This window comes from Oryzias melastigma, linkage group LG10, assembly GCF_002922805.2.
Source record: "Oryzias melastigma strain HK-1 linkage group LG10, ASM292280v2, whole genome shotgun sequence".
NCBI lineage: Eukaryota > Metazoa > Chordata > Actinopteri > Beloniformes > Adrianichthyidae > Oryzias > Oryzias melastigma.
In genome coordinates this window covers 13,823,815-13,846,040 of record NC_050521.1, presented here as the reverse complement: position 1 = coordinate 13,846,040, position 22,226 = coordinate 13,823,815, and the positions used below count along the sequence as shown (strand labels likewise).

The 22,226-nt window shown below is 38.7% G+C and overlaps 1 protein-coding gene across 3 annotated transcripts in view; it reads right to left on the bottom strand.

Moving 5' to 3' along the window:
• Positions 1 to 441: 441 nt before the first annotated feature.
• The window catches only part of LOC112153296 (protein diaphanous homolog 1), an 81,948-nt gene continuing 60,163 nt past the window's right edge, over positions 442 to 22,226 (bottom strand). For all 3 annotated transcript variants that reach the window (XM_024283386.2, XM_024283388.2, XM_024283387.2), the window contains 10 exons: positions 16,812 to 16,910; positions 16,639 to 16,733; positions 15,793 to 15,894; positions 15,181 to 15,420; positions 14,524 to 14,653; positions 14,275 to 14,399; positions 13,967 to 14,131; positions 13,442 to 13,574; positions 9,790 to 9,879; positions 442 to 2,336 (listed from right to left, as the gene is read on the bottom strand). In XM_024283386.2, the coding sequence (XP_024139154.1) occupies positions 2,152 to 2,336; positions 9,790 to 9,879; positions 13,442 to 13,574; positions 13,967 to 14,131; positions 14,275 to 14,399; positions 14,524 to 14,653; positions 15,181 to 15,420; positions 15,793 to 15,894; positions 16,639 to 16,733; positions 16,812 to 16,910 (1,364 nt within the window). In that variant the 3' untranslated portion in view covers positions 442 to 2,151. The remainder of the gene's footprint in view (positions 2,337 to 9,789; positions 9,880 to 13,441; positions 13,575 to 13,966; positions 14,132 to 14,274; positions 14,400 to 14,523; positions 14,654 to 15,180; positions 15,421 to 15,792; positions 15,895 to 16,638; positions 16,734 to 16,811; positions 16,911 to 22,226) is intronic.

The following is a 22,226-nucleotide window of genomic DNA, read 5'->3' as shown; positions in this document are numbered from 1 at the left end:
TCCAATAAATCTGTAATTAGAAGGAAACTGAAACTGTAAGAGGAAAAAGTGACAGAAAGAAAATGGAAAAACTAAACCCAGACTATTGGATGTGTTTAGGAATGCTGTTGGCTTCATGTACATGTGCGGAAAAATAAACCAAGCTGATACAAAACAGAAACATCAGTTCAGAAGAGGCAAACGTATTCTCCCTTTTCCTACATACTTGTGTGTTTCTACACACAAAACCACACAATGCTTATTTTTAAACCTATAAAATGTACTTGGAAAGACTGGAGCCACAGAAACCCGGGCATTGATCTGTAAAAACAAAAACGAGTCCAGTGTTTATGAATGTTAGCAGATTCACAGAGCGCTCTAAGGATTCTTACGAGATAGGTCCAGGAATTCCTAACTTTACTTCCCCAAAACCTGGGAAATTCAAACAACTGCACGCATGAGTAATGATGCAAGACATTTTAATTGTTCAGTGTAACAAACAGAATGTGTGCACAACTCCATAAAGCAATCTCTGAAAAAAGAAAAGAATTCAAATACGTTAAAATTGTCATAAAAATGTACATAGAAAACAATCTCTTTAAAATGAAAAACAATCAATGAACAATTGGAACAATGCAAATCAACAAATATTCCAGTGATATCCATTTCAACAACAACCCATTTCTCACTTCTAGACTTTCTGCATCCAGTTCAAACAATCACTTGATGTCTGACACAATACCTAGGAATATTGCAGACATGATAAACAACCGTGCTTCTTTACTTACAGCACCACGGTTTGTGCAGCAGTTTGACCTATTCCCAGATTGAATGGAAAACAGCAGTTGTTGGTGCCACAAAACCCTGTGCTTGACTCATTTTCTTTCATGCCATGTAGAAATTATTTCTATGCAACTAAAGTTTGTTGTATAGAGACGGAGTTCCCCTCCGATCGTGTTTTCAGGTTTGGGAGCACAAAGGTTTGTAGATATTGCTTTGAGTATCGGCTTGTATCAGATCAAAACCTAAACGATGGCAACATGATGGCAAAGACTTTCAGAGATTATTGCTGCAGTTCAGCTGGGGGAAGAAAAAAAAACATTCAAAGATCAACATGTGAACACATAGTTGTGTCAGCAGTTCCAGGGCTGTTTTCCAGTGCGCTATATTCTCAGCAGAAAAACCACAACACTATCATTTCTGACAGCATGGTTAGTACCATACAGTAATTACAGATGGCATATCACACGCACTTCAACCTATATGGAAGTGATTGGGCGCACACAAACTAAATATAGGAGCCTAACGTCAAACTGAGACTCTCATGGACGAAAAAAAAAAAAACACAGGCATGTAAACCGCTCGCATTACAGCATGTTTATGTGGATACACCCTTTCAAAAAAATGTTTCCTCACATCTAACATTAAATCCCTGTACAGTTTAAGAGCAAATCTATGTTCCAGGGAGAACGCTGGTTTTTCAGAAATAAGCAAAGAGGTGTTCAAAAGAATTGTGTAAATGATCCCATTTTAAGATTTAAAAATATGTTAAAGCACACCAGTGAACTAAATCCCTTTGCTGTAAAAACACACAGACAATAAAGGTGGTGAGTGCTGCTGGTGAAGAGGTCTGGACCACAACCTCCTGTAAAAATCACATCACCTCTCCTCTTGGTTGGCACTTTTTGTTTTCCAGTGAACACATCATACGATTACCGACAGCGTCTCAAAAATGACAAATCATTGTGCTATCCATTAAAAAATAGTAGCTGGAATTTCCAGAGAGCACTTTAAACCGTGCGCACGACACGCCAGCTTTCAGGCATGTCCAGGATCAGTCAATGATAACGAAAAGTCTTTGCAAGGAGCAAGTTGCCCTTTGAAGAGTGGAATGTGATTTACGTTAGGTAGGGAAAAAAAAGTGAGAATATTTATGTGCATGTGGTGCAGAAAACAGTACAGTCTGTTTTATATTGGCCGTGTAGAGGTTAAGGCTGAGGTAACAGTCCTGTCCTCAGCCTCCGCCTCTCGCTGCCATCCCAAAAAACAAAACAATGCTAGCATAAAAAAATTGGGGAACCTGAAAATAATTTAATTTTACATTGGCTGCTGGAATGTTTAATAAAATTATATTCATGCAGAATAACAAAGGGGGAATCTCTCCATTTTAGACTAATTTGCGCGAGAAAGAGCAGTATCCAGTAACTCCTCCAAAGATTGTGCTCCCTCTAATTTTGGCTCATCCTTGCTCGACTTTAATCGTTTTGTGCGGTCTTTACTGGATGAAGACTTGTCGTCTGCCGTCAGCTCTTTGGCCAGGATATTGGTCACTGCGTGGCCGGCCTGCCTGTGGTTGGCTAAGAAGAAGAAAAAAGCAGAGTGAGAAAAAACAAAGAAACCACTTCAAATCATTCCATGCAGATGTATCAGTGCGTTTCATGCAAAACCCAATAGGGAAACGGCGAGATGGTTAACCAAATGTCCCCATATCAGTAGGAGCTGATTGTCTCACTGCAAATTTAGAACTTCAAAAAAGTAACATGGTCACAAAAGCAAACAGCAACATGTAACACGCTTCACATGCCAACTTTAAGTATGAGGAAAACTACAATAATCCAACACACTGGATGTTGCTGACACACACATGCAGTAATCTAGCACAAACGTACACTCTGGATATGGATTAAAATAATAACTGGAGCAACTTGTGCTAAAGTCAGATTAGAGTCGATGTGATCCTTGTGGGGTGGAAAGGAATGAAAAGTGAGGACAGGAAGTGTGTAGAGGAAGAGAATGTGGGAGCATAAGGAATGGAGGACGGTGTGTGTTAATGCAAGACGAGGAAGGTAGGAGTTGTGGCACCGCAGAGAGAAAAACACTGTGGAAAGCAGGATGATTCATACTGTGGAAGATTAAAGACTGAGGGATGAATGAGGAGATCTGACTCAGAGCAGGAAGGAGCTCAAGTGACATCCAGACAGTGGAAGGGATGGTGGCAGAAAGCTATCCACAGGATAAGGGAAAGCATTGAAGGAACAGAGTGTATGATGGGATATTCTAATATCTCTTCCTACCAAACGTTTACATTTGTGTTTTGTGATTTGAAGACGCTCTCACTCTTTACCCTGCTTCCTGTCTTCCTCTTCCTCCCACACACCTGCCTCATCTCATTATTTACCATCCTATTCTCCCTCTGCATCAGCTGGTGCAGCAGCAGCCGCCATCTTGGAATATATAGGTCAGTGGGAGGTTGAGTGCTGTTCGTGTATGCCTGCTACATGTGGACAGCTCTTCAGCTCAAGAGTCGATACAAGGGACATTTATGTTAGAGAAGTATATCAGATAAGCACACTGGTAATGAGATGCATGCAAATACAACCCACTGTCACACAATCTGATGATGAAAACACACACGTATCACAGAAAAAGAGGCACACATTTACCAATCAGGTTTCCAGAATAAGCTGCGACAAAGATATAATTGAGTCTAGAAAAAGACGGGGAGAGGAAGGTGTGGAGACTCAAGGTTATTTGAGTTGGACCAGTCAGTAAAACTGAAGAGACATCAATGTGAATGTATACAGATTTCTGGTTTTCCACTTGTACTTCTCTCCCTTGTTATTTATCAATGATGCAAACAACCTAAAAATCCAGTTGAAAACGTGTCATGAAATGCACACATCTTGTCCACAAATGAGATCCAGCAGAGAGAGCCTCTTCAAAGGCTGTCACAGAGATTCTCTCATCCTCCCACTTCCTCTTTAGAGACATGCAGCAGAGGAAGACAACAGAGGAAGGAGCCTGGGATTTAGAGAGGATCCTGAAATAGGGATATGTAGATCTCCTCCAGAAATATCACATTTTTTCCAGCTGCACTTTTTTTTCTGGCAAATCTAACTGAAAGTAGAAAACAAAACTGCTGTGTGATGGGCACACGGTTGTCAAATTCTCACTGTGTATATAGAGACTCAATAACCACTGTGTTAAGACCATGACACAAAATCTTTGCATAAAAGATGGGGTGGGTGCAACACGGAGACAAACAGTTCACTGATAAATGATTGTGTCGGGTCAGACTGAGCTGAAAGGATCATCTGTGAGACATTACACACTAGGACACTCAGTAATGGCTGCCTGATGCCAGAAAGAATGCTTTGTTGTGAAATTAAGTCTAGCTGTTTTTATGAGAGGAAGGACAAACACATGAAAGATAAAAAAAAGATGAAATGATGAACAAATGTGCAACAAGAATCCCAAAACTTTGTACAAAACACAAACATTTTTAAAAGATAGTGTGATATTGTAACTTTAATAACCCTTTATTGTTATGCTCTGTTAATAGTTCAGATTTGTGATAGTGCCTCATGAATGTCATTGGGTGTTTGCAGATGGAGATTGGACCTTAAGGTGTTAAACAAAGAAGAGAATCGTGTCACCCTCTTCAGGTTATGGAGGGTAACACACTCCAGATTCAGAGCAAAGGACTGTGGGAAACCGTGACATCATCCAGCATCCCCTGTGCTGGTATTTTGGCAAAAGTATGCATTTCCTGTCACTGTGTGGTTGAACTTAATGGTTTAGCTGGGCGGAGCTTTAAGTGACATCACTATTCTTGACTGATGATGGGTCTGTTTTTCTTCTGAGTGACATCTCTTTGTGTTTGTGAACATCTGTGAGAGCACACGCCTTCAGAGCGTGTCAATGTTAAACTATCGTGTGCCTTCATGGTTGCTATGCTCTTTATCTCAGTCCAGCTACGATTGGTGCTTTGTCAGCCTTAGTGATTGGCCGCTGCTGACGGGGTCACGACCTGGCAGATGGGTCTGAGAGAACTTTTAGACATCATTCCTCTAATTCATCTAAACGTTTTTTTGTTGTAAATTTGACAACCAATCATCCAATCTTAAAATGAAAAGTTCCTGAGCTAATAATCTAAAGCTGCTGGTGATTTTACATTGCTGTGGAATGTAATGAGAGCAGCTGCTTGGATGTATTGGTATGCAAAGACACATGCGGGCCTTTGAATCGCCATGCAAGCATCTGGCGTGTGTGCTTTGTTTGGATGTGTTTAAGGGGGTGGCAGGAGACAGACGGGGGGCAGACAGCTGCTCAGTCCACAAAACCAGCACAACACACAGGCGCAGAGTGAGCTGACGCACAGGTCAAAGGTGAGTGGGTATATGACTTCCACAGCCTCATTTGCCGTCACACTGAGATGACGCAATGCTGAGTGGGTGCTCAGTGGACCCAACTCCTTTTGTGGACGGTGCAGCTGATGGGGATTACAAGGAACTGAGACCATTAGAAAAGCAAACACAGGTTCACCAGATTTAAACAACTTTAAAAAGATTTTATATAAGATTCTATATTGTGCCACACAGTGACAACAAACATTTTATTATTTAAGTCAACATTCTATTGTCTACTTTTTAATATTGATTTTTTGTTGCATTTTACAAGTCAAATGAGGCTTAAGTTTGCACACAGTTTTTTAGTTTCCACTTTCACACTTATGGGTTAAGGGAAAATCAATATCACATTGTAATGGTATTGTACAAGTAAATTGTACAGATATTTTACAAAATATGAAGATAAACTTTACCCTCAAAACTAGGTGAATCTGAAAAAAATAACTAAATGGACGCACCACACACAGGCTGGTCAGTGAAATTTGAATTTTGCCAGAAGGTGCTCATGGAGCTCGATGCCAAGAAAGTTTCGAACAAGATCCAAGTCCTGAAACAGAAACTTCTAGAATAGACTTGAGATGGAGAAGCAAACCGTTCACAAAAAAATCAACAACTGTGGGTGTTGGTTACTTCACTGGTCAAGACTGTTTAAAAAGAGACAAAGTTCGTGAATGTTTTTATGTTAAATAAATTTATTGTGAAAATGCAACTAATAGCTTGCTAAGTTATTTTGAAATGACCCACAGCTTTTATTTAAATTTTACAGATTATATTTATTCTAAATGTTCATTTAGGTGCAATGTTAAAAATTGAATGTTGTAAAAAAACTGCATAATAAATGCAAAATGTTTAAAAATGATTTACTGGAAATGTTGTTTTTGTTCACTTCAGGGAAACTGCTTGTTTATGTTAGGATTACTTAATGCAGTTGCGTGCAACCGCTTGACGCAACATTCTTGAGTAAATATAACTATACGTTTTGCATAATATTATGGAAAAGGTGATATAAGTTTAATGTAATGTAATTTAATACAAAGTACTCAATATTTTTAATTAGGATTTTTGAGGCATTTTCTTAAAATTTATCTTACAATGTTGAGTAATTATTATAAAATATTTTCTTAAGTAATTACACAATGCAGTCATGTATTATGTATTTAGCAAAGTTGAGTAGTATTTACACAATGAAATAAGCTTGCATATATTTAACCAATCTAGATAGATCCTACTGAAACATGCTAATTTAAAGCTACAAAAGCATGTTTTACTACAATTACTTAATGCAGTTGCATGCAACCGCTTGACGCAACATTCTTGAGTAAATATAACTATATGTTTTGCATAATATTATGGAAAAGGTGATGTAAGTTTAATGTAATGTAATTTAATACAAAGTACTCAATATTTTTAATTAGGATTTTTGAGGCATTTTCTTAAAATTTATCTTGCAATGTCGAGTAATTATTATAAAATATTTTCTTAAGGAATTACACAATGCAGTCATGTATTATGTATTTAGCAAAGTTGAGTAGTATTTACACAATGAAATAAGCTTGCATATATTTAACCAATCTAGATAGATCCTACTGAAACATGCCAATTTAAAGCTACAAAAGCATGTTTTACTACAATTACTTAATGCAGTTGCGTGCAACCGCTTGACGCAAGGCTTTTAAGTAAATCTAAAGAATTATTTTTTTGAGGCCTTGCGTCAAGCGGTTGCACGCAACTGCATTAAGTAATCCTAACATAAACAAGCAGTTTCCCTGAAGTGAACAAAAACAACATTGCCAGTAAATCATTTTTAAACATTTTGCATTTATTATGCAGTTTTTACAACATTCAATTTTTAACATTGCACCTATATGAACATTTAGAATAAATATAATCTGTAAAATTTAAATAAAAGCTGTGGGTCATTTCAAAATAACTTTGCAAGCCATTAGTTGCATTTTCACAATAAATGTATTTAACATAAAAACATTCACGAACTTTGTCTCTTTTTAAACAGTCTTGACCAGTGAAGTAACCAACACCCACAGTTGTTGATTTTTTGTGAACAGTTTGCTTTTCCATCTCAAGTCTATTCTAGAAGTTTCTGTTTCAGGACTTGGATCTTGTTCGAAACTTTCTTGGCATCGAGCTCCATGAGCACCTTCTGGCAAAATTCAACTGTCTAACATTAATGTGGTCTGTGGCGGGTAAAATCGATCGATCCCAGATCCAAACTTCAGACTTTTCAGTGTCAATTTAACTACATTAGCATAAACTAAAGAAACAAATCCCTAAAATAGATAAATTAAGCAGTTCATGTATTTTATTAAACCATAAACTGATATATTTGCTGATTTATCTTGTATAATGCAAAACATTTTTCTCAGACATGTGAACAAGACTGAGTCATCATAGCTGAAGTGAAGTGTAATCTGAAGTGTGATTTTGATCATCTTCACATATTTTTTTTTAACAACTTTTGTTCTGTGGAGAATTAGACAGTTTTGGGAAGCACATAATTTTGCCACAGCTTTAATAATTTTCCTTACTTTAGGTACAGCTGAAAGGTCTAACCACTGTTTATCTGGGATGGCCCAATCATAGAGTTTAATGTTTTTCTGGGTCACTATTCAGTTCATTTGTCAAACAATATTCCTGGTTCCATCAAAGCTTCAATAACTGGTGGCAGACTTTATTGTTGGATATTGTCCTCGAGTCTGTCACTTGTCAGTAAACACATTTGTTATCTATGATCAGTTAAGACAGGAAACATAATAATGTTTAAGTGAAAAACAGTAAACATGAGAGTAACACAGTAAAAAAGATCTATTTTATTCTCTTTTAAGGCCACTAAATATAGTTTTTCATTCTGGCGAGGGAAAAAAAAACAATATAATATGATGCCTCAAATGAAGATTTGTCAGACTATAAAACATTAATTCAAATTTTCATCTAAATTTGTTATATAAAAAAAACAATATGAATTACTATTAATCAAACTTTTTCATTGACTTAAAAAAAAAAACTAACTGAAATAGTTTTAAAGAAATGATTGCTCGAGTTTTTCTCCTTTTTTTAAATAAAACAAAAGTTTAAGCAAATGTTCCTGTTAAAGCTCATACTACCAACGCTGATAAACTATTGCATGAGTGCAGGATCTAACCACATGGATGTTTGCAGCCTGCTGATGGTCTGTGGCTACAGAGATGTCAAATATGCAGCAGCTGAGCCAGACAGAAGACGCCTCCTGCTACTTCAGCTCCACTATTTTAATAACTCCAACTCAACAATCCAGAAGAAAAGGGTGGATGAAACTCCAGGGAGGAGACATTTTACTTGAACTTGACACACGACTCCAAAAATAGATTTTTTTCCCCCCAAATAAAAGCATTTGAGGAGACAAAAGCACGCCACCCCAACACATACACACACCGTCAGGTATTTCCTGTTAGGAGTGTGAGGTGGCCTAGCTGTATCATGGATCATTGAGAGAGCCCTAAAGTAGGCCCCTTCTTTTTTTCCTGCTTTTTAGTCTCCTGCAGTTAGCCCTCCTCACATGTCTCTGTTTGGTGATGAGGTAGTTGTTGCTATTTAGGAGTTTTCTACAGCAACTACTTTCTTTTTTTGGAATTTAATACAGCTTTAGTGGAAAAAAACTGATATACACCCAACAAATTCTGAAAAAAGATTTAGTGACTCATAAGAACAAAAGGAAGAGGGAAAAGAAAGGATTAGCAATAAAAGAAAAGAGGAGGAAACTAAATAGTTGAGTCTACCATCTGGCTCGGAATTATTCCAGTCTAGAGCAACGCTTCACATCTGGCTTTTATTAAGGCAGGGATTAGGTTGCATGCTTTCTTCGACAATGTTTCTTATGTGTAAATGCTAAACTCACACACCACTGTAGGAGGACAAACACACACAGAGCCCGTCTTGCTCAAAGCTAATGGGCGCTGGATACTTCTCTTCGTGAGGTAACATGTGAGTTTCCTAACACCAGGCCTCATGCTGCACTTATCATCTAAACAGATTTTCTACTAACTTTTCTGTCTGGCTTTTCCAGGAAGTCAAAGTTCAGGAGGCGCTTAGAATTACAACTGTGCATCCAATAGTCTCAAAAAAAAAAAAAAAAAAAAAAAAGTAAATCAAGTCAGTGAACAGCTTCAAGTCCATCGCCAAGAATGAGAAAAAAAAAACAGTAAGAAAGTACTTTATAGGACATGATCTCCAAGCTAACCTTGTAATGAGGAAAGTAATATGCAGGAGCTCATTTGTTACACACATGTTTAATATACGTTTATGTTACTTTAGTTTTTTGTAAATCCCGTTTTAATGTAAGAAATGAAATGATGCTTTTCTCTCCCACTGCTGGCACACTCGTGCTTTGTGTGTGCAGCAGCCGTCACTGACATTTGTTTGGTCCCCTGAATGCATCACTCAGAAATGAACACCGTTCACAGACAGAGACAGCGACAAAGGCCATCCCCAGAATAACCAAATGAGTTCCAGTATGTGGACACAAGAAAAACGATTCTAGCTCATTTGCTTCCGTCTTCCAGGCAGGATATGTTGCAGAAAACTCCTACTTGTATTTTGAAGATGAATTACTCTTCTTATTTATGCGTACCTGCTTGTCGTGGACCTCTTTTTCTCCTGAAGGCAGCACCAGACTGCAGAGCCTCCAGCAGGCCATCCATGATACCAGTTTCGTCGTCCTCTGTAAAATAAATAAATATATGTCAGAACAAAAAGTCAGCAAAGCATTAAGAACAATAATTAAGTCACATTTCAGAGATCTCTACATAAACACGCCTCAATTCACATCATTTACCTCTCTAACAAAGGACGAGTCAGTGGGAGTTTGTTTTATTTTCTCTCTGCCTGCTTTGAATTTGCTAAAACAAATGTGACCAGAAGCTGGCACATACATGTCAGACAGGCAGGGAGCCAGTCAGGCTGAAACCTAAACAATACAAGTTCAAGAAACAAACCTCTTGAAGTTAACATTCCCTTCAAAATAGAAAACAGGGACAATTTTACAACAACACTCAGAATGAGTGAGCAATTTGGCATAAAACACACATACAGTCTATATGTGGAGTCTCTTAGTTTCAGCATTTGTTTATATTTGCATTCTGCCTCAAACTCAACAAGTGAATGTGCTCCAAACTAAGTGGGGTGCTTACTCATTGCTATGTGCAACACTGAGCGTCGTCATGACTACACGGTGGGCAGCGTTCAGTAGCAAAGCTCAGCCCTCAGACAGATGGTTTCACTTATTCAGAATTCAGGCAGAGTGGACAGCGGATGGGGCAGTAGTGTTGGGGGGGGTTAAAGGTTTGTGTTGTCACATCTCTAGCTCCCAATCACAAACGCAGCACACACATGATTTAATCCTGCAGTAACCCATCAGGCAGATGGCTCGTGGTCTCACTTGTCATGTTTGAGGAAGTTCCCCTCACACTCCTCCTGTTTTCTACAGCTCACATACACCCCTCAATGTCCAACCTCAGGAACTGCACAAATCAGCCTTAATAATAAATCCACTGTTTACTGTTTTCACTTGGAGTAACCACATGAGGACTGGAAGCAAACACTGACCTATTTGTAAAAATGAACTGAAAGAACAAAGAAATGGTTGTTCACTTAACATAGTTTTTGTTGTCAGAGTAAAAATGTTCTCGGCTTCAAGCTCTTTAAGTTAAATACAAACTGTTTTTGTGAAGTTGTGAAAAACTGTCTTACTGTGTGAAACAAGGCACTGTACGTCTTTTAATCATGAAGAAACTGTCAAAACTATCAGCAATACAAAATGAGGAAAAACAAATGTTTTTGTATTAAAATGTGCATTAAAATTTGTAATAATTCAATTTTTGCCAATATGATCAACAATACAGCATTGGTGGAATAGACCATGTCTATTTTAGGATTAGCACAGAGGAAATTATTATTTTGAACATTTGACAGTGCACGACAAAACCAGAGTAGCACCTAAAGTAAATAAGCAGCTAAGACAGATTATTTAGTTTAATAGTATTACAGAGCGAGCTTTTAAAGGTCTTTCTGTTGATCCGATCTACTTTAATGTGACAGACAATCTTTGTGAAACACACAAAGGTCCAGTCTCTTTTAAGGAGTACTAGCACCCCCAATGGAAGTTCACACAACAGCAGAAGAGAGAAAAAAAAAAAACAACTTCACTGAAATTTAAAGAGAAAGACACAGAGGGGACGATTGCTGAATTTTAAACACACAAACTGTGTTGACTAAACCTGGATTTTTATTGTCTACCGTTCTAAGTTCCACTTTTTTTTTTTAAAGCAGCTTGCTGTGAGACATCAGGCGCCCCAGACTTATCCTATTTCATCCTTTCATGTGTGGTGCTGCTCTCCTCTCCTGCTCTAACCCCCTTTCTGGAGACACCACACAGTCTAATCCGCCGCTGAGCATCTGCTGCCCTACTCTCGGCCGTCCCTTCCCCCACGCCTCAGTCCCATCCGTGGAGCACGAGCACTCCCTGTGGCAGTTCCCATAACAGTAGAAGGAAGCGTTCCAGCCACAACTGCACACACCCTTTACCCCATGTGACTACATTCAGTCTTTTGCAGACACGACTGACACCTAGCTGCAGAACAGAAGGATTTCAGCCCCTGGAAGATGAATTTATGATGAGCTCGTCTGTCAGATGTAATTAGAACAAACATCTTACTTAAAGACATATGGCGACTATGAGCTGTTGGGTGTGGCAGAAAATGACTGGCTCAGTACTTTGTTTAGTATTCTGAAACATCCAAGTACATGTTATAAATAAAACACTGTAAATGTACATAATTATTAAATCACTGACATATGCTAGATGAGGAGCAGTCTTTGAAGACGTTCAGAGAACAACCCACTGCCATGAAGCACATTTACACAGCTTGGGTGCATGTCTTTGCATGTCTGTGTTTGTGTTGTGATGGTGGGAGTGTCACTGAGACTCCAGCGTGCGTCTGAATCACAAGAATGACAAGGCCACAAACTGACAACACACACCGACCTTCTCAAGGTTAAATAAATAACTGAGATCTGAGGTTTACTGTAAAAAAAGGCAGAGTGAATTCCAAAGATAGCAAAAGTATGTGAGCAAACAGGTGGAAAAAAAAAAAACAGAAGATCAGCAGGTAAAGGACTTGCTTCAGCTCCTGTTTTCAACAACATTTTAGTTATGGGGGTTATAAACAAATCCTGAACAAAGATCAGGTTCATATTGGACACATTTAAATGTGGTTTAATTCAAATAGGGGCTTAGGATGAGAGTAGAGTGCAGGACAGGCAAATAATCCACCTGTATGTAAATTTGGTCTGGCCCACTAACATCCCAACACTTTGAAGCACTACTGTTTCATTTATGTCTGAGAGGATGGACATGAGTGGGACATAGCTTTAGTCTTTAATGACAGATATAGTGTAATAAAAGGGGCCTCATCCTTTATATAAATGAAAGAAATACAGGGAGATAAAGTAAAACAACAAATAGAAAGACAAAGAAAAATATGAGAAGGTGCCAGCTGGACCATGAGCCACCAGGAAAAGAGGCCAAGATGGGTTTTTTAAAGTTTTACAACAAATAGAAAATTGATCCAATGGGCAAAACTTAAGTAAAACAAAATAAATAAAGTCAAAAGTAAACGTCAGGAATTATAGTAGCAAAAATGCACTGAGGCTGTAGAAACTCTGGAGTGTGGAACAGCTGAATCTCTGGAGAACCTTAGCTGAGCCCGAGAGGGGAGGAATGCACTGAAAGTAGGTCACAGTCTAAAAAGACGAGAAAAAAAAAAGTCTGGGAGCATAAATGTGGCCACAAGGCTGGATCTGAGAGTTCACTGTGTATACAGGGATGAGAGAGTGGTCACGGGTGGATGTTATGGGACAATGAGCCTGGAGCCTTTTTCAGAGGAGCAGCATTAAGCAGAAGAGAAGAGCATTTGCTTTCTTTTAAAAAAGAAAATCCTAAAACCTCAAGTGTTATAAAGTTTCTATAATCCAGATCTTCATTTCCTGAGAGGCTTCAAATGTCATTTGTCTTCTTGTAATCATGTCATCATCATTAGATTAACTCTGGTCTATAAATACTGATGAACTGGTGTTTTACACACACAAACATTCAAGCACACACACAGATATTCAGCCGAAGCGTGGACTCGGAGTGCCCCCAACAGGAATCAGAGAGAAATACAGAGGGAGAGAAGTTGCTATTTTTCTTTTAGTCAAACAAGCAAAACATGAATATTCGTGACCTGTGTTGATGTTGGGTAATTTGCTCCTCTTGAGTTTCTCCTCTTTCTCTTTTTCTGCTTTTTCTCGAGCCAGTTTGGCTCTCTTGATCTTTTCCTCAGCCTCCTTCCTCTTTTGATTCTCTTTTACCGCTTGCTGTGAGCAAAAAGAGGAAAAAAAGGTTATAAATAAATGAAAGTGCAGACAAGTAAATGGGCGGTTTGCTTACAGGGCGAAAAATTATGTTTTTTAAAGTTATGATAGAAGGAAATGAAAGGCATCAGATCTGTGCTTATATGTAAACATGAAATGAAAAGAACAATACCTTGCTATCACTAATGGCAAAATAGCCCAAGTAAAGATACAGTGGATCCATAACACTTCAAAAACAGTGCAGATAATGTTTATTATGCCAACATAGAGGGACCTGTTTTCATCTGAAGAAATCTGGAGCAGCTTCTTTTTTAATCATACAGCTTTGTCTTTTTTTAATATATATTTAATCAGAAGAAACATGTTTTTCTATGCACAAAAACAAATCCACACACCTGGAACATGTTTTTAAAGTTGTTTAGGTCACTGAAAAACTCCTCCACAGAAATCTTCTTTGGGTCAAAAACAAAATATTCTCCTAGATCTTCATATTGTTTCTCCATGTTCTTATGCAGCATGTCCAGCTTTTCATACTGCTCATTGGCTTGCTTCACAAAAATGTAAAGGCAAGGTGTTAAGGTACACAATACTAATGTTTTAGGACTCCTAACAAGTTAAAAAAACAACAAATATTTCTCACTTAAAAATATTTGCATTTTGTACTACAATAAAAATATCTCAAATAGCTGAAATCAAAGGATATAGACATCTTTTCTACAAAGTTGTCGTTCTCATTTTGCGGTGGGGGAAAAGTTTCCAGATCCTTCTCTATGTTCTTTATCTGACGGCTCATCTGCTCGAGGTTCTTCTGAATCGTTTCGGCAGAAACTGCAACACAAAAAGAAAATCTCAAAACGTCATTAAACATACATTTGGTGGTGATATCAGTTAAAAAAAATTAAAAAATCATCAATACAAATTGATTCAGTTGGAGGGCAGATGTCCAGCCTACCTCTGCTTGCCTTTTCCACATGAATGAGCTCATCGGGAAAGCTCATCACATCGGGGTACTGTTCCTGACACACATCAGCAAGGAAGTGGAGCAGTGTCTGCTTCAGGTCAGCTGATTTGGTGTCGCGGAGCTAAAGGGACAAAATATAGATTTAGACAAAAACAATGAAATGTAACAACTTAACATGTTTTTGTATTCTAAGTTTGACTGTGCTGATTGTTTTTGTGCGTTCTTGAACTATAAACACGAGAAAGGAAAAATTACAAGTTTTCTTTAATCTACTCTTTGTCATTACTTGTATTAAACAGCTTATGGAGTGCATAAATGTATTGGATGTTGTAAAGTGAATCAATTAGTATCAAAAATATTCTTTTATGAATTCCCGCTGTTGTGACTAATGTTTTAACACCGGTGCTCTAGTGTTTATGTTCTTTGATTTATTGTAAGTTTTCAATTTTTAGCACGATCAACATAATTCCAGTAGATTTTAAAGGAGAAAAGCGGCTTTTCTCCTTTAAAATCTACTGGAATTATGTTGATCATATCAGCAATTAAAAAATTACAGTATGTTAAAGATTTTGTGTTTAAGCATCACCGGTGACATCAGGTTTTAAAGGGTTAATAACACAACAGCTGACTCGACATGTGTCGCTTCACCTTGCAAAGGTACGAGATGGAGAAACCAAAAGCGCTGCCGTTTCGGGAGCCGGCGTTCATATAATTTCCAACGACGAGTATGATCTGCAACAGCTTGGAGAAAGTTTCGCTTTTCCTGAGCTCCTCGCAGGCTTCTGTCACAGACACCACATCTGGCTTAATGTTGTTCAGCTGCTCCTCAAACTGCAGCTTGAACAGGATGCCCTGCAGCCGTGTCATCAGTCGCTTCACGCCAGACATCTGGACAAACAAAAAGATGGAAAATTTGAGGCCCGATTCCTGGTATGAATGTTGCCACACAATGAGCCTCTGTGTGCACACAGATGTGAATTAAAGGGGATTTCATCTGCTGTTTAGACATCCACAGATGAATAAAGCAGATTTTTCTCAAAAGTATCATCTTGTTTCATACACATTGGACAGCACAATCACTTTTTTTGGTTCATTTCAGAATATCAAACAGTAAAGTCTAGAAACATTTGCAAATGAGTCATTTAAACAACGCTACAGTATTTATACATAATTTTTAGACATGTTAAAGCTCATAATTATTAGTTCTGAGAACTTCATCTTCTTTTGAGAGTTTTCCTTTCCAAATCTGATTATTCTTACCACAACTCCAAACTGTTCAGACTCTGCCAAATCATCATATTCATCCTTCATGTCTCCCAGAACGCTCAGCTGTTCGGGTCCTGGCAGCTGCTTGATCAGGTTCTGAGCAGAAGCACACAGGAAATGATTTATACAGATGAATGTGAAGAGGTTTATGTCCATTTAGAGCACCTCTCTAGGTCATGGCATAAACCACGTGCTAAAGTCAAGGCCCGCGGGCTGGATCGGGCCCACAGGGTAAATAAATTATTATTATTATTAATAATGGCGCAATGTTATCTTTTAACATCACAATTTCAACAGAATATATATTTTATGGAGAGAAAATATTAAAAGTTATTTAGGATTCAGGCTGATTTCTTCTGCAACAATATTCCTATCTGTTTTTATTGATAATTATTTTTTAAAAAGTTATGTTTTAAAAGTTTTAACCATTTTTTTATGTATTTAATAAATGTTTGTCCTGTTCGGTCCGCAACCTTCTGTGAGTTTTGGGTTTTGTACAGTTTGAGTTGGACACCCCTGGAATAAACAAACCATAAACATGAAATGTGTGGAGACCTTTTCCTTTCCAGTGAACTAAAGTGTCTTATCTTTCAAATTCTATTGTATCTTGTGTGCTCTTCTAAAAAATCTTTTGCATTGCATGAAACTTTAAAAAAGTAAAATAAATTAAAAGTGACCTCTAAACGACTGAACACTTCAACCATCCCCTGTAAAGTATAGATTAGTCTCTTTTTATTCAATAAAGACTCCAATAATGCCAAAGTAACATTAACCTGGTCTAATGTAAAACACATTATTATTATTATTTAATGTCAGTATATTAGAATAAAAAAGACATACCTGAACCAGGGACTCTGTGATGACCTTCTCATTAACCTGCAAGATGGCACACTTGATCTCTTCATAGGGGAGACGGAATGATCCCAGGAAAATAGCTGCATAAGTAAAAGTTAAGATTTATTTTGAAAATACTTTCCTTTTTCGTACAATTAGGCTCAAGATTGTCAACTTACAGAGGTTCTGTGAAGTCTTGGCATCAAGAATCTTCAGCTCCTTCACCTTTTTCTTCTGCTGTTGCTTCTTGTCATCCCCACCATCCTGCTCTTTCTTGGCTAAAAAAGAAAAAAAGAAGAGTGGTAAAGGTCACAAAAGAGGACAACACAGAAAACGTGATTTATAAAACAATTTGTTAGAAATAAAGTTACAAAGAGTTAAAACCCTTGAGCTTGAATACAGAGAGGGATCAAGTGAGGGCCTTTGTGATGGATGTAAAAAGTGACAGAGTTGGCATGCCCTTTCAGTTTTTCTCCATGACTGTAGCCAGTGCGTGATGCCGCAGAGGTGTCGGATTTGTACGTAAGCTGCCTTGGGTAAAACTGAACTAACGTGAAATGGCTGTAAAACTGTGAGAACCATGTCGTCGGAAGTGTGCTCTTTTAATGCTGCCTGACAGCTGGTAACTTCGGGGCATTAAAAATTTGCCATCAACTTCTGGGTGCGCATACACACTTCATTTTATCGCACGCTCAACAGAAAAACACTTCACTTTAACTTGTTTGGACAAGGTCAGGATTGTGACTGCGAGGACAGATCGGAGCGAGGGGGTAGATGTGCTCTGGATGAGAATTGGAAGTGAAAGAGGAACAATCACGTGGGTTTGACCATATAACAGTTCAATGTATTCAGGCACAGGAGGTCTGAGCTGAGCAGAGCTGTGCTGTCACATTTTGTTTTGTTGCTCCTGTCAATATTATATAACCACTCAAATTTGATTTCCAATATTTCTGGATGTAGGCTAAACGGATTAGACAAATCAGTCAAACTATTCCTTCAAATTGTCTGTTGGTGATGGTAAAGGTGAAAACCTTTCCAGCCCTCTTAAAAGCACTGACAGCCTCTCTGTATCTCCTTGGAATGATAAACAGAAGGTTGACCTTTTACTTCATTTAGTTTAGATTCATCAAAATGTGGGACTTCTCAGCCTCTCTGTGACCCTGTCTTTCCTCTACCTGTGCATGGATTGGACACAAGGAAAAATGTTAGGATAAAGGGCAGGAACCAGGTTGTTTTGACATTTGGAGTGTGAGCATACGGCCTCTTTTTTTTTTTTTTCGTTTTCTTCCTCAGAGACACGGTGAGACAATAGATATCCGGCACCATCCTGAGTGTTCCATCCGCTTATACTTCCAGGTGATGAGGAGGTTTGACTTCCACAGGAAAGACTAATCTTAAATATTGTTTAATGGCTGATAATAGCACAATCTAATGTAATTTAGAGCTTCCCAAAACTCAAGTTAATTTGCTTTATATGTAACTTTATTTTTCACTTTCTTGGTGAATTTTGAGTAATTAAACGACTCCCAGTACTGTAAGCTTACAAAAAACACTCACAAAAAAGCCTCGACACCATCACAACACATTCATTGATCTGCTGACCCATCCGCATGACCAGTGAAGCAGCGCTTTGTCTCCATGGGTGATGGCAGTCAGTTGAACAATCTGTTAATGAGGCCATGCTCCTAATCAGTGAATCCATATAAAGACACAGAACTGTGAGTCCAGGAGCCCATGACAGCTCAGCTGATTGTTCTGCTCAGAAACAGTGACCACTTCATAAACCTCCACATTCCAGCCACTTTTAACTTTTGCTCTAATACTGTTAAAATGTAAAAACTATGGAGGATTATTACACTACAGCACTATTGTTTCAAGTCTGTTCAGAATCCCTGCTAAGAGCAGGGAAGTGATGCAGGAAGCCGGAGGCTACAAACACAGGGAAGGAAAATTCCTCAGGAAATCAGGAAGGACGAGCTTTATCATCTTTGAGCAAACAAAAATAAATGAGTCACAGCTGCACTGTTAAGTTAGGATATGACATTTCAATAGTCCATAGATCAGTGACACTGATCTGGATTTATCCACATGCTCAGATGAAAAACACATGTTGAAACATTCCCAAGTCGAGAACAAACCCCTAAAACTATTTATATCCATCATAATGTTGGTCTTTTATTCTACCAAATATCAGGAGACATTCACAGACTTGTGTGACAGAGGAGCTGAACTTCTAATCTGGACGGCATATAATCTCTTGGTGAAGCAATCCACTTACAGAGGGACAAGACGAGTGACTTAGTGGAAGCATCATGTCACTGGGTCAGTGTGTGTTAGTGGGACAGTCTGCCGCATATGGAGCCAGTGAGGAAGCATGTGTGCTCAAAGCTCCACCATGCCGGCTGGGCTCCACCAATAGAATCAGCCGCAGCTATGATGACCTAACAGCTGATTCATAAAATGGGGTCTGGTGTGCAGTGTAAAATGGCTGCTTTGTGGTTTCCACATGTACAGCCTTCCTTCATTTATGAGCCAATGGCACCTCTAGTGGTGGACATGGAGCACTGGAGAGGGTACTGCTAAGTCACCGTGGAGGAGGAAAGGAGAAGAAGGGGGAGGATGAGTGCACCCGCACACACACACAAATATACACAAGCACAAACTCACTTGTGGAGTGCTGACATCTCAAAATCCACATGCTTTTAATGTTCCAGCTGCCTTTTTGTTGTATATTCAGATAAAAAAAAGCCCCCTTTCTGGAGAGAAACTGACACCCCTTCCACAGTAATTTTCCTGGAACAACCCCCCCGTCCATCACCAGCAGCTGCTTGGCACTAAAATATCCTTGTGTGTGTGTGTGTGTGTGCACACGCACAAAAACAAGAAACTCTGCCATTCCAGACTTCTGTTTTTAATTAAGTGGAGAGCAGAAAGATGGAAAACGGCAGGAAAAGAGGGAGGGGGGGTCGGCAGGATCACGCGGAGTCGAGTCACGCAGAGGTCTTCATCAGTTTGTTAGCAAGTATCTGTGTGTTTTAATGTGCACAAAGAGGAGTCTGTTTATGGGCTAGCAGACAGGAGTGTGTGTCCTTCACTCCCCCCCATTACTTTTCACTCTCATTCCTCCACTCCTTTAAAGGAGAAAATGCTTCAGATGAAGGTGAAGGGCAGCATGGCGGAGAAAAAAAATAGATTGAAATAAAATGAAAAAGATGAACAAGAATACTGAAAAACAGTAGAAAAAAAAGAAAGAAAAAACTTTTCTCTTCAGCTTCTGCTCAACAGTTTCAGTCTTTGCCATGAAGTATCACTTCTTTTCTGCTATACTATTTTTATCCAACCACTCCATCCTCTCATCCCCACTTCCTGTTTGTGGAGTTTGTTGATTTATTTTTACCCCACTAAAAGCTTTCAGATGATCTGCTCCATTGTATCAGAGGAGCACACAAAGTTGTGCATTGGCCATCTTGTGGCAAGACAAGAGAAAAGCACAAGTTTAACTTTATATAACCTTAAACTAACTTTTTCCACTCAGCATTCCAGAGGCTAGAAATTGTTTAAAGAGGAGAAGAAGAAGGGGGGTTCGCAGTTTCTACATAGCATGAGAATAAGCTCAAGATATTCTTTGGAAAGTCTCTGAAGTAGTTTTGGGAAAAAACACAAAAGACAAACACCCTAAAACAAAAAATCAACTTTTTGTGCTTCTGAATTGTAATTTTGAGGGCATAGCAGCACAATCTCTCTGAAGTACACAGAGGACCTAAACTTTGGCAGACAGATGAACAGCTGTTGCCTTGGTCCCTTTAAACTTTAAATGTCCAGCATGCTGTCGTCCTCTATACAAGAGTGCGCGTGATACAATACAAGTGTTTGACATGAGAATAAGAAGGTTTCCACGGTAACTTGGGGTCTGAAAGAGTTCTTTCATCCTGTTTTTCCACTGTGAAAGGAAATGAGGAAAATAGATTCCTGACTCAGTGTGTGCATGTGTGCGCGCACACATACAATTGTGTGAAAAGGACCAGATGGCAGGGTGGGGCAGCGAGGAGGGGGAACGGGGCAGGATGTGGGAGGGCCAGAATGCAGGGGGCGGGCATGTGGGTGGGGCTAACAAGCGTGCTCCCTTGCGCTCCTCTGGTGCATGAACATGGTAACTGCAACTACAATTATTTTTACTCAATAAATGTAGATTTAGCACTAAATTTACAAAGAATTTCAATAAAAAAAATTAAATAAATACAGTCAAGCTGATTTTTTTTTTTCATTGTTTTTAATTTGTTAATCAAAGTTAATTTGCTTTTTTGCCTTAAGTAAAGAAGAAAAGAAACTGCACTATTAAATTGTCAGTAAGATTTTTGGGGAAAAAATAATAGTCTTTCTGTTCAAAAAGGGATACATTAAGATATTTTTGTTCTTATATATTTGTGTTGCATTAAAGCAGGTAAAAGTACAAACTTAACCCACAAGAGAGAAAAAAACAGTCTCAAAATATTTCCTAATGTTAGCCTGCAATCTGCAGCACTCACAACTCAATTAAATTTGATTTTTGAAACTCACACATTTCTAATTAATTTAATTTTTTATTTAAATAAATTCTAAAATATTTGCAGCCACTCAACAACTCAATTCTTTGAAAAACTATTTTTCCACAAACAAAATGAGCATTGCAAAACATTAACCGATTAAACCAAGTGATTTAAAGGAAAAAATACATTTCAAAGTGTAATCAAAACTGTAGCATTGTTTTTCTTGTTGTTAAAACAAATGTAGTGTGTTATGGAGCAAGAAAGTGAGAGTTTTTCAGTTGGGTCAGTATTTATGTGTGGAGCCACAGTGCCCTCCTCTGGTGCAACTAGGGAACTGCTGCTGGATAACACAAAGCAGACAAACACTTTACCATTACCTTCATGCTCCACCTCACTTACCATTTTGGGTGTGCGTGTGTACGTGAGAAAGGGAGAGAAGATACTATTTTAAAGTGGAGCATAATGCTTGTGTTTATGAATCTGTAATGCTGCGGGGGGGACAGAGATGCACAACATGGCCAGTGGGTCTGCTTGTGTGGACAAGTGTGTTTGGTGCTGTTCTCTCAGGGCCAATGTGACCCCTCTCTGTTCTCCTGGCCATGAAGGTCTTCGGCGATGACGCACACATGGCACGTTACAGAATCACTGATGAGACACACAAGTATGCTGCCAGCATTGCTGATAAGGTGCGCTACAGTTGACACATCGACACAACACTACCTTGAACTCGAATTTGCACTTGCTGAAACCACACAAAGAGCCAATAAATCCCCACGGCGAATAGGAGAGGACACAGAGCCCCCCAGCGCACGCATACAAACACACGCACACTCAGAGGGAGATGTGAGCTGCTATGGAGTGCTTATTAAATCAGTCCTATATCAGCCAGTCTCCTTGGGACATCAGAAAAGATTTACTACAGCAATTACACTGGCTAATTACAAGGAGGAGAGAGGGAGGGAGTGTGGGAGAGCTACAGAGTGTAAAGGGGAGAAAGGAAATCAAATCCAAAGGAGACAGAGCAAATAAAGGTGGGAAAAGTGAGACAACAGGAGAGCAAATAAAAAA